The sequence below is a fragment of the Balaenoptera acutorostrata genome, chromosome 6 (assembly GCF_949987535.1).
Source record: "Balaenoptera acutorostrata chromosome 6, mBalAcu1.1, whole genome shotgun sequence".
NCBI classification, from domain to species: Eukaryota; Metazoa; Chordata; class Mammalia; order Artiodactyla; family Balaenopteridae; genus Balaenoptera; species Balaenoptera acutorostrata.
The window spans coordinates 29,324,349-29,336,503 of record NC_080069.1 but is presented as its reverse complement, the minus strand read 5'-3'; the positions used below and the strand labels follow the sequence as shown (position 1 = coordinate 29,336,503).

General features: G+C 53.4%; 1 protein-coding gene across 10 annotated transcripts in view; it reads right to left on the bottom strand.

Annotated features, from left to right (window-relative positions):
* The window catches only part of WNK2 (WNK lysine deficient protein kinase 2), a 149,270-nt gene that overhangs the window by 78,059 nt on the left and 59,056 nt on the right, over positions 1-12,155 (bottom strand). For 9 of the 10 annotated variants that reach the window (XM_057547968.1, XM_057547961.1, XM_057547965.1 and 6 more), the window contains exons 8-12: positions 11,084-11,366; positions 7,524-7,726; positions 4,838-4,993; positions 4,255-4,446; positions 2,205-2,759 (exon numbers count right to left, since the gene is read on the bottom strand). In XM_057547968.1, coding sequence (XP_057403951.1) covers positions 2,205-2,759; positions 4,255-4,446; positions 4,838-4,993; positions 7,524-7,726; positions 11,084-11,366 — 1,389 coding nt within the window. The remainder of the gene's footprint in view (positions 1-2,204; positions 2,760-4,254; positions 4,447-4,837; positions 4,994-7,523; positions 7,727-11,083; positions 11,367-12,155) is intronic. The other variant, XM_057547964.1, reaches the window with a different exon arrangement.

The following is a 12,155-nucleotide window of genomic DNA, read 5'->3' as shown; positions in this document are numbered from 1 at the left end:
GGATAGGGATGCAAATTGGGGTGCGGGCCATTGCCTTCCCTGAGGGTCCTGGACCAAAGCAGGCACTTCCACCATCCAGGCAGGTGAGCAGGAAATGCAGACATCCCTCTCCATCCACCCACACCCAACAGACATATCCAGGAATGTTTGTATGCAGATTTAACGAAACAAACAAGAACAGACACTCTCACGTCCCCATCTGTATAAAATCAAACCTAAAACTGCACTTCATCTCTGAACTTCTAGCTGAGTCAGGCTGAGAAGCTGTAAGTATGGCATACACTTAGCACCTATCTGGGCTCCCTGCCACCACCCTACAGGGCCAGGCCACCACGCTACTCCATCCCAGCCTCCTGTCAGGTCAAAACCTGCATTCCAGTCCCAGCCATGGCAAGAGGGACTGTGGACCTAGGCCTTCCATGGGGTGACTCAGGAGCTGGACCAGATTCCCTACTGTTCCCTCTTGAAAAGCTCTCGTGGGGGAAGGCGAAGACAGGCAGAAGCCCCGGCCTGAAAGGGCTCCAGTTCGGGGTTGAGGTTGGGAATGGGAATGACCCGCCACTGGGCCTGCTGGTATGAGACCAATAAGACACGTGGTATGTGGGGTAAGATGCGAAAGCCACAGCCTAGCTGAGGAGCCCTCTCTCCTGGACAGACACCCCAGCTGGTGCATTCAGGGGAGTCTCTTCCCTCAGCACAGGGAAGCCTCTGGGCGGCCAGACAAGCTCATCAATAAACTCCAGACCCTCTGCCAGCCGGACCACAGAGAGGCCACCAGGCCTGGCCGGTGACCTCTAAGCACCCAGCACCTTCTCCAGCCACTGGCTGAGCCAACAACCCAGCGTCAACAGTGTGCCAGGCCAGCAGGTGGCGGAAGGCACGGGCCCAGCAATGACACCACAGGCCCCCAGGCCTCCACTCGGCCCTTGGCTTTCCCCAAATGGCCCTGACCCCTGAGTCAGTGTTACTCCAAGTAACAGACCAGGGAGGTGCTTGCTCAGTCAGGGCACTGGACTGATGCACCTCCTCACACTGGTTTTCAAACAGACACCAGCCTATTGGTCAATGAAAATCATCCCTTCCTTCTCCGAGTACAAATCCCTTCTAGAAATCAGGGAGAAACATCCAGGAGAATCTGTGCATACTTAACGGCATAGTGCCTTATTCTAGAATGGATTCAGTACAAAATGAGCTAGGGGGACACCTGGCCCCTTAGCACACTCTCAGGATGAATCTTCATGACAAAATCAAAAGGGCAGGAGCCTGAGCTCAAACGGCAAAGGACACGCCCAACAGGCACAAAGCTGTTGAGGTTTAGAGCCAGGGTGGGGCCAAGTGGGAGGGCGCCCAGATAAGAGGCCCTAAGGTGGGAGGGCTCCCAAGTAAGAGGCTCCCTAGGTGGGGGGATGCCCAGGTTAGAGCCTCCCCAAGGTGAGAGCCCCCTACAAGGTGACAGCCCCACGCCAGCTCCTCTCCTCATATGAGGGTGGATAACTGCTCTGGAGTTCCAAAACACGCATGGGCTGCACAGGTGTGTGAAGCCACGGGGAGGTCCACCCAGCTAGCAGGGAACGTGTCCCTGTATCCCTTCACTGTCAGCCCAACAAGCTGCCCATGGTCCCTACCTGATTCTGAGACATCATCCTTGTTTGCCATAACTGCCTTGGAACCAGTAACCCATGTACACCCGGCACTGCCCAGTCCACAACCAACAGACCCCGTCAGAACCCCATTTGCCTCATTTCCCAGTTGCTGAGATGGGGGTTACCCGCCTACTTTACTTTGACAGGCAACAAGACAGGCAGTGTGAGCCTCTCCAGCGCCCATGGAGCGGCTGACACAGCTGCACCGAGACTGCCAACCCTATCCAGGTGAAGGCAGGTGCCACAATGCCCAGTGGCCAGGGGCCAGGAGCCCCCCACCACAAGCAGCTGCTACTGACACTTGGGAAGGAACCAACAGCGGAGCTTCTAGCCACCCCAATCCCCAAGGCTCCTAACACGTGCTGGGAAGTGAGAGGAGGCAGTAGACACCCCGCATGCTGGATGAGACGCTGCAGTCATGGGACAGCGCTGCCTGCTTGTCCGTGCCCACTCTGCTACTGGGGTCAAGGTGCTGAGAAGGAGCAGAGGTCCATGAACCCCTTGTGTGCCAAGGGGTCTCCCAGCGCCTAGAGGGTGGGCCCTGGACAGCAGGTGGGTTACCTGACTCCCAGCACTGGCGGCCGGAGCAGCCTGCTCGGCAAGGCGGGCAACACTCGGCTTGTGGGGCTGTGGCAGCACGGGGGGTGCCGGGTGGGGGGGCGCAGCCCGCACGGTCTGCGCTGCATGGAGGGGAGAAGGCGGGACGTCGCTGGGCACCAGCTGTGGAAAGGCCGCCGGGTACACGGGCTGGGCAGGGAGCTGGGCCACGGTGGGGTGAGTGGACAGGGCAGCCACGCCCTGCGGGGCCACAGCCAGCAGAGGGACGCCAGTAGCAGTGGCCGCCACGTTTGGCACGATGGTCCGGCATGGCACGGCCAGTGGTGCCCCAGGAGGGTGGGGCAGCTTGACTGTCTGCAGAGGCAGGGCCGGTGACGTGGGCAGGGGAGCAGTGGTGGCACTGAGTGGGAGGCTTGGCAAGATGACACCCGGAGAGAAATACTGAGAGGGGGGAGGCACGGCGGGCCCACTGGTGGCTGGCAGGTCAGGAAGGGCTGCAGGGAGGCTGTCGACTGTGGCCAGTGGAGTGATGGGGGGGACAACAGGAAGTGGAGGCATCTGAAAGAGAACAAGCATGTCAGCCCTACCAAGACTTGGCCCTGCCTGCAGCACATCTGCACTGGGTGACAGGGTCCACATCACCCACAGTTTCTGCCCCTAACACACTTTTGTGTAGCTTCTATGGAAGGGAACAAAAACAAACCCAATTTAAATGGAACCAAGTGTATGACACCATCAAACAGAAGGAAAGGCAGGAGGCCTCAGAAGGGTGTGGGGTGCAGACATGACCTTCAAGACAGCCCCGGCTTCAGCACCACCTCAAAGGGGTTCAGGCTGGGCCACTCTGAGGCTACTGCTAGGTGACTGCAAGGACATCAGGGGTCATAACAGTGACCATCAGATTCACAGCTTTGGCATGTTCTCATTCAGAAAGACCAGGACTGCCAGAGCTACCGGACTGGCCCCAAACATCTGAAATTACTTTGCCTGATTCCCTCCAATCTGTATAAATTCACACTGAGACCAAATTCTTCAGCAGGTTATCTCAAGAAAAGCATATCTTCCCGCCCCTCCTTGCTGGCCGAATGCCCCTGTGCCAGGCATCCTGGGAGAGAGCAGCATCTCACAACAGCAGAGCTCTGGAACCTTCAGTGTCTGCTCTTCCATCCTGGAGACATCTCGTGGATTTAGCACTTCAAACATTTCAGCAGATTCTCTTACAGTTCTCTCTAAAATAAAGCCTTTCTGGTTGTGGGTACATGAGCATTGCATAATATGTGCCTTTGTGTAATTATAAGACAGCGAAAATATGCAAATTGACCTTTGTGTATTTGAAAAGCAACTAAATACCCCGACCACCGGGAGCAAGGTGGTGGGTTAACTAGATGCTGAAAGTGACTCCAATGCCGGAGTGATGAGGACAAGGCTGGTGACAGGCAACTGCTGACATGAAAGAACCTTCTGGGTGGTGCCTATAAACCACAGGAACACTCACATCTTCCCCCATGAGGCAGCACTTCCCATCCTAGCTCTGCCAACACACTGTAATGGGATCCATGAAATGAAAGCCGTCCCGTGATCAAGGTTCACTGGAAACATGCATGACCACTGACAGCATTAGCCTGAGTGACAGCACCCAAGCATCAGCCACGTGCTATCAAGTGACACTGGTCACGTGATGCTCCCCCGAAGACGGGCATCAGAAGTCACTTTTACAGTCAAGTCTTCTTTGTAGTTGGCAAGCTGCTCAGCTGTCCCCTGGACTCCCAAGAATCTATAGTCAGCACAGTCTCGAGTAGCTCCGCGGAGGACAGGGACTATAGCTATGTGCTCACAGCCCCATCCTGGCTTCTCTCGTCTGACTCTGGACTAAAACCTTCCCCATCCTAGATACATCTGGGGCAGAAGTCAAAGGCAGGAGAGCATTGCAGCCCAGCCGCCCTGTCATCAGGGAGTGTTTCTCTCTTGAGGGACCCATGTGCCCTGAGGACAAGGAACAGCCAACCAGACTGGGCGAGAAGGTGAGGCTGGAGGGCAGGGGACAGAGAGGTACCTGCGGAGGGACTTGAGCAAGTGGCTGCAGGGGCGCCGGAGGCATCTGGAGGGGCTTCAGCTGAGCAGGGGCCACCACCTGGGAGGCTGGAGCCAGGTATGGAGGTAGGTTGGGGGGCACCGGCTGGAGAGGGCCCACAGGCTGTGGGGCCAGGACCTGTGGCAGGGGTACCGGCTGGGTCAGGTGAGGAGGCTAGGAAGAGAGAGGGGCTTCTCTTAGACCAGTGCCCTCCTGAGATACAACTATGTACTTAGACACAACAGAAAAAATCAACTCACACACATGCACACATACACATACCCACACACATATTCAAACACCCAGCCTGGAGCCCGGGACACACAGATCTGGGAGGACCATTGTGTGCAACTGGGGCCTTCTGAGTGTTGCGGAACCCTGAACTCCACAGACACAAGACACCCACCCCCACTCCCATCTACACCCTGGGCCCTGGGGAACTGCAGAGAAGGCGTATAGGGGGCCTGGACCTGCCAGGAGGCTCAGGCCAGCCAATACGGACGGGCAGGGCCTGGGGAGACCCAGGCACCCATGGTACCCATAAAGAGGGGCACCCAGCACTCACCTGGTGGGCGGGGGGTGTGGGCTGGCCTGGGCCCGTCGGCACAGGGGCACTGGGCGGCGGCAGCCCAGGGGCGAAGCTCATGGCCGGCTCTGGGAAAGGCTGCTGTGGGAGCAGAGGGCGGGCGGGGGGCGGGATGGAGGCCACCGACAGGCCAGGCTGCAAAAAGCACCCAGAGCCACACTCAGGAGCTGTCCTAAGGAGCCCTGCCAAGCACACACTCACCATCTTCAGGGGCCCATCTCTCACTCCCCGTGCCTGCCATCCTGCCAGGGACACTTTCCGAGGAACATGATTCAGCAGAAGCAAGGTGTGGGGGTCCCTAAACCAAGAACAGCCACACCTCCCAACCAGGGAATGTCCTAGAACTTCAGCTCCACAGAATATCACGCTGTGAGAAAAGATCATTAAAAGAGATTTGTAGAACCTTGGAAAATGCTTGTTATGACATTAAATGAGGGAAAGATAAAAAGGCATACATGTCTTGTTTATAGGACTATATAAAATGTGTACGTGCGGATATATTCACAAACAGAATGTGGAAACGTGGGAATAAAACGTGGGACAGAGCTGAAGAGAGGGGTGCCGTGAAGAGCTGCGAGTCTCCCATGACTCACCCATCAGGAAAGAAACAAGGCCACAGACGTGAGCCCTCACTGCCAAGCACAGCATAGACATGGACTAGGAAAGAGTCAGAAATCTGAGTATTGGATGTTGGATGCTATTAAGAACAGCTGCTAACTTGTTCATTTTTAGGTGCAATAATGGTACTGGGTTTTGTTTTCAGAGTCTTGATCCTGAAGAGATATAGACTGAAATGTCTTGGGGCAAAACATCTTTCTGTCTAGGACTTACTTCAAAATACTGGGGATGCAAGAAGCAGGTGAGAGCTATGGAAAGAAACACATAGACTTCTGAAGCTGAGAACACATCGACATCAGAAAGTTCTCTCCCTTGTTTTCTAGATGAAACACGTGACCATAATTTCCAAAACCATTATCACTCACTTCATCTTCTGCAGTAAACGCTTTATGAAAAGCAGCATGGGGTAGAATGGAACCTTTCCTTTGCATTCACTTGAAGCCACAGGGGAGAATGAGTTACCTGTGCACATGTTCCTAGAGCCACAATCCCTAGCCCCGCGGGAGTCAGGAGCTCAGGCAGCCTGGAGGCCTCAGAGGAGCGCCTTGTACTCCTGACTCCACCATCTGTGCCACTTCTTCCCTGGGTCCCAGGGGCAAATCACCATGGCAACCCTCCCCAGGAGCCCTCAGTGCACCCTGGGGACCCCTTCTGTCCAAGGTGTTTTTGCATAAATAGGCAAAAGATGGGAGAGAACACTCCAGCCAATTTTGGGTGCATCCTGGCCAGGCCCTCGACCTACCTGTGCTCGGGCATCCTGGCCTGTGAGCCAAAACTAGGGCAGGGGCGGTGTTGCAGGGACCTGGGTGGAGAGCACATTGTGTGGTGAGGGAAAGTATGACCCTGCCCTAGAGGGGATGAGGGCCGGTGGAAGGTTCTGGCTCAGCCCTAGCATGGGTGACCTAAAGCCAAGAACCACTGCTCTGAGAAGCTGGTGGCCTTCTCATAAATGAACTCTTCCTGCTCTAAAATCATATTTCACTTAATTTTGTGAAACAAGTCAAACCGCAAGTGCAAACTGCAAATGAATACTGGGTTCCAGTCAGCAGAGGCAAACGCTTCAACTGCTTTTCCAAAGGGACTTTCTGAGCCTGGGCAGTCAGGAGGGGAGGGAAGAGAGACAGAGGTGGCCAGAAAGGCTGGGGCCCGGCACTCAGGCAGCCCCAAAAGGCAGCCACAGTGTGAGAATGCATGATTGAAAGCACACGCGGGAGCGTGGAGTGAGAGCACATGTGAGAGCATGTTGGGAGCCGCTGTAACGCGAGGCAGGAGACGCTCTTCCGGCAGGGGCACTGGCCCTGACCACTTCTGGGCCTGAGGGGCGTCTAAATCTCTCTCTGGACCCCTCTCCACAGCCTGGCTCAAGGGCAACTTCTCTGCGACTGACCATTTGGGACTGGGAAGCAAGCAATTGTTTTGCTTTCTTTAACATTAAAAAAAATCAACATCAAAAAACAAATGCTAATGTGACCCCCTCATCTAGCAATTTCAATCTCATCTAACAAATTATTCCACAGGCATAGGCATGAGGCCCTTTCAATCCTACTTTTCAAACATCACTGAAAACGCTTCCCATGATTTGGTCGTTTCCATACCTCTAACTTTTAATGGCTGCATAATATGTGGTGGTGGTGGAGAAATGCCAGGAGATACTTAACACTCCCTCAGTGAAGCTAGACACTGAGACAAAATCAAAGGTTTCATTACTATCAATGATGCTTTTCTGTCACCTTTGCAAGAGTCAGAAGTAACTTTTCAGGCCCAGCGTCAGTCACAGGGCGGGACCTTGCCAGGTTTATCACAGCTTTGCAAGCACTGGGTGTCACTGGGCTCTGTTTCCAGTATTTTCTCATCTGGCAGGTCTTTCAGGGTACACCATAGGCCGCTCCAGCCTGCAGCCCTGCAGTTACTGGCAAGGATGGACCTCCCATGGACCTGCTTTTGCATGGCTGGGAACTGACAACAGGCCAGCACCGACTGGATGGACCATCACGGACTCTAGGCCATGTGGACAGGAACTCTGGCCAGAAGGGGTGGGCTGACTCACCACGGCAGGCTGCTGGTAGGCCCCCAGTGAGGGCAGGCTATGTGGCAGGACAGGCCCGTCACTCACGCTCACGGGGGGGCTGCACACACACTGGGCGGGGGGCTGCACTCCATCTGCCAGCGAGCCCAGCACAACGCTCTGCTGGCTGCTCTGCGAGTCCGAATACACCGTGGAGCCCTGGCCACTGTCAAACGTGCTGTCCGCTGGGGAAGGAGGACAAAAGCACAGCTCAAAGCGGGCACCCCCAAACATCACCCCCACAGCATTCCAACAAGTCTCAGGGAACACAAACATGGGACAGCTTGTCCTTGTGTTTTCTTCTGTAAAACAAAGACTTGGTTACATTTCCAGATCACATACATAATAAATGTGTGTCATTTTAAACAATCAACTGAAGAACGGTACAGGGGGCTGTAATTGTACCACCCAGAAATGGCCCTGGCAGCCTGCCCACACACGGCCTGACATCTGTTGGTGCTCACCATGGGCCACCATGGATCCCAGGTGGGTACCTTGCACCATCCTCTAGGCAGGACGACTTCCACCGGCTTACAGATAGGGACCTCATCTGGCACCTGACCTGGCCTTGAAAGTGAGCACTTTCAGCTCTTCAAAGGCAGCAGATGGAATGTCCAAGTTAGGAAAAGCTACAGTCATGCAGAGGAAAAAATTACCAGCTGAGTTTTATAGTGGGGGAGGGAGGTCTTAGGACCCTGACCACCTCCACTCACCACAGCAAAGAGCCTGAAGTAGGAAGACCTGGGTCCAAATCTAGCCCCTCACTTCACAGGCCCAGGTGTTTAACGTGGTTGGAAAATGGGGCGGACGAGGTCCCTGCCCCACAGAGAGGCCATAAGAGGGGGACCCAGAGATTCCACGGCCCAAGGCAGCCCCGCAAGAGGCCAGCCTCACCCAAGGTCAGCCCAGATTGGCCCATCAAACCCAGCCTGGGTGGAAGGAGCTGCCTGCACATGGGGGCACAGACAGGACTTCCATGGCCCACAGGCTGGTCTCACCAAGCCTAGGAAGACACCTGGGAAGACAGAGCGCCTGCATGGTCATGCCAGGCAAGAGTGAAAAGCAAAAACCTGTTTGAAGTGGCACGTTTGTTTTACTGCCTCCAGATTCCAAAAGCTACCTAAATATTAGGATTTGTCACCTATGAACACCAAGCTATTTCTGTGGGGCGCCTTTCAGTGTTGGCATCGTGTCCATTTGTAATTTAAACAAATACAGTAAAAGAGGACTCTTGTTGGCTTTGCAACAAAGTAATTTTTCCCAAGAGCTGATCAGAACTTATTTTGACCCAGGAAGACTTAAGAATGGTGAGGTTTGATTGTGCAAAACCAATTTAACAACTGGCTCTGAGTTTTGATGAGGTGGCTAGTAGTCATTGCTAATTAGAGAGAGACAGAGACAGAGAGCATGTGCACATGAGAGACACAGTGTGGGCACACAAGACAGAGACAGAGAGATGAGTGCCTGAGAGAGAGAGAGTATACAGACCAATTTCAAGTAGAGTGACACTAACCATGTATGTGACATTTTATATTTTTAAAGTGAATGTGTTTATTTGTATAATAAAAATTATTTTAAACAATCACTTTTAACCTATTGACAAATTGTGTTCTCACAGTCACTGGTGCTGGCCCAAGCTTGAGCCTGATCTGGTTAGCTGGTGGGCAGCTAACAGGAAACATAGTGGGGAGTCAAAACATATGATATTTGCTGCACCTTCCAATATATGAAAGTGTGTGTGTGCCCATCTTGTTACCTAAGACCAGGTCCCCTCCAGTGACGTGTGTGCTGCTTGAGTCTATATTAGTTCATCTCTATGATGCACAGTGTGGTCCAGCCGGCCCCAGGCACCGTGGCCAGAGGGATGGCTGAGCACAGGCTTTCTGTTCTGACCCACGGCAAGGTGCAGAAGAGCATGTGCAGGGTGCTGTGGGTTACAGATTAGAGGGAGACACAGGGGTGCCCACGTGTGTGCATGTGTGCCCATGTGCCTGTGCACATGCACTTGTGTGGGTATGTTCTATGTGCACACATGTATGTGTGCATATGCATGTTGAGCGTGTGTGTGGTAGACTGAAGGTATAGGTTACGTCTAGAAGTTATTATCTCTGGAAGTTAAAGTTAAAAGATGTAAAACATCAGTGACCTGCAGGGAGGAAAATTAACTGGCTTTTGCTGTATACCCTCTTGGATTTTCTGAATTTTATACAATGTGACTAAATATAGTCTACTTTAGAGAAATTACGATAAATAGGTAAAAATGTTTTTGAGAAGTATGGCCACTACATGAAGCACACTCATTCTTAGTCAGTCAGGAAGGGGATCTGTTTGCAGACAGAACGCCCACCCTAAACTCATCTGTTGATTCACATCTATGCAACGGGTCGAGCCTGTGTCACAACATCTTACCACAGCAGAGCACTTTCTAGGTCACAGACTGTATCTCTTCAAAGTTCAACAAAAGGAGATTTCTTAATTCCTGTCCTAGAAATTGTTCAACCAAAAATTATGTTTTCAAAGTGTGTAGTGGTATGTCAGGTGTGGAAAGCCTTTTCCTACAAAAAATTTATGCTCTTGAATTAATTTTTCGGTTTATCAGAAAATGGAGTGATGATGTAGCGATTCTATTCTCCAAAGCAAACTTGAGCAGGTAGAAGAGAAGTAAACAGTAGGCAACCTATCTCAAAGTGATGGCCAGCCAGCCGATGGTTTGAATTCAGACAGCCTACTTTGAAGAATGTTTAGCTATTTTACTGATAAAGAAAGGATGTAACTATTAAATAGATTAAACAGACTATTTTGGTCTTTCCACACAAACAACCTGAAATAGTGGCTTGGGCAGGTGGCTCAGCTCTCCATGCTTATTCACAGAACAGACAGAAAAGGCTACATCCCCCATCCTCAGCTCATGGCTGAATTTTTAGGATACTGAGGATTTCCACTTAGACATGGAGAAGACACAGGATTCTCCATTCCAGTGGTCTGAGATGAAGCCAGGTACAAAGTGACTCCCACCAATCCATCGGTGACACTCTCTGGGAAACACACTAAAGGTCTCAAAGGTTCAGTACCAGAAGGGAGATAACCTTGGGGACAGATAATCCAAGCAGCAAAAGTCACAACCAAGACCATGGCATGACTAGAGGCTGCAGCCACTGGCAGCCCCAGGACCACAGCGTGTGGCCCAGACGCCTCCACTGGTCAGTGACTCCAGGGCTGAGGTCCAGCCCTCAGGTTCCCTGTGAGGCTGGGACTGATATCCTCCAGATGGGATAAGTAGCTGAACTAAACAAGCTCCATCCCTGCTGGCTCGGGGGCCACAGGAGGTTCTGGGTCTCCCTGGATATTTGTCCCCTACCTGTCTTGAGAAGCTGGACTTCAGGGAGCCTTAAACCCCTCTGGGAACAGATCTCTTTGCAATGTGGGGATGCTTCCAGTGCCCTCCCTGGAAGAATATTTGCCCACACCAATCATTCATACCCACGGGGTGGGCTACGGGGAGGGCGGCAGGGCAGGGGGGCCCTGGGGAGGGCAGCACTCACAGGCCAGGGAGGTGGCGCTGGCCGGCAGCGCAGGGGTGAGGAGGTGCTGGTCGGCCTCGGGCTCCTCCAGCTCTGGCGGCCCAGCCTGAGAGTGGTAGGTCACCTGGACCTGCAGGGGTGTGGGTGGGCCCCTGGCCTTGTCAGGGCTGCCGGGGTCCCGCTGCTCCTGGGGCTGCAGCGCTGGCCAGATCCTCTTCCGCCGCCACTGGATCAATGCCACGCGGTCACGGATGGACTTGGCCACAATCTTCACATCGCTCTCATGGAAAAATCCTGACTCAATCTGCAAAGGAAATCACCGTGTCATTACTGGGATCAGCCCCACCCACATGCCCCACTACCAGGCAACCCTGCCGTATGCACCACCACCTCCTGCTTGTGGGGTCTCTGCCCAAAGTCCCCTCCTCGGGTCCCTCACCCCCATTACCAAGCTCTTTCCTCTCATGGACACTCTCGTCATCCCGTAAGTAACTATCCTCCCGCCATCGACTGTAGATCCACAGGGAGAGTGACCATCTAAACCTACACTGACCCGGCTCCTGGGTCAGCGACAACACAGCAGATGCTCGTAACCATGGGCTGGATGTGTGAGGGGAAAGGGAAGATCCTAATCTGCCTCTGGCAGGGCCAAAACTCAGAGTAGCCCCTCACTGGCTGGGCCCCAGGGCTTTCATGGAGCCCCTTGCTCAGGCTGGCCGAGGGCGGGAAAGAGGTCCTGGCTGCATCTGTGTGCTCAGGGACAGGGACAAGTAGCCTCAACCAGTCCTCAGTGCTGTCTTGGACATTCTCTGAGAAGTCACAGAGGCTGGGGGAAGGAGGCACATTTAGGAACAAGAGATCAGGACGGTGTGTACCCATGCCTAGCAAAATTCTGAACCCAATTCTCCCAATGGAGCATTTGAGAGCATCTGTAAATGAATCAAGGATCTCCAGGAAACATCAGAGTGCTCTCTGAGAATATTTATGGCAAAACCACAAAACAGCGGAAGCCAGGCTCCTCACCGTCACTGTGGGATTCCCCATGTGAAACAGGAGAAGACCCGAGAACAAACCTTGTGGCGCTGGAATCATG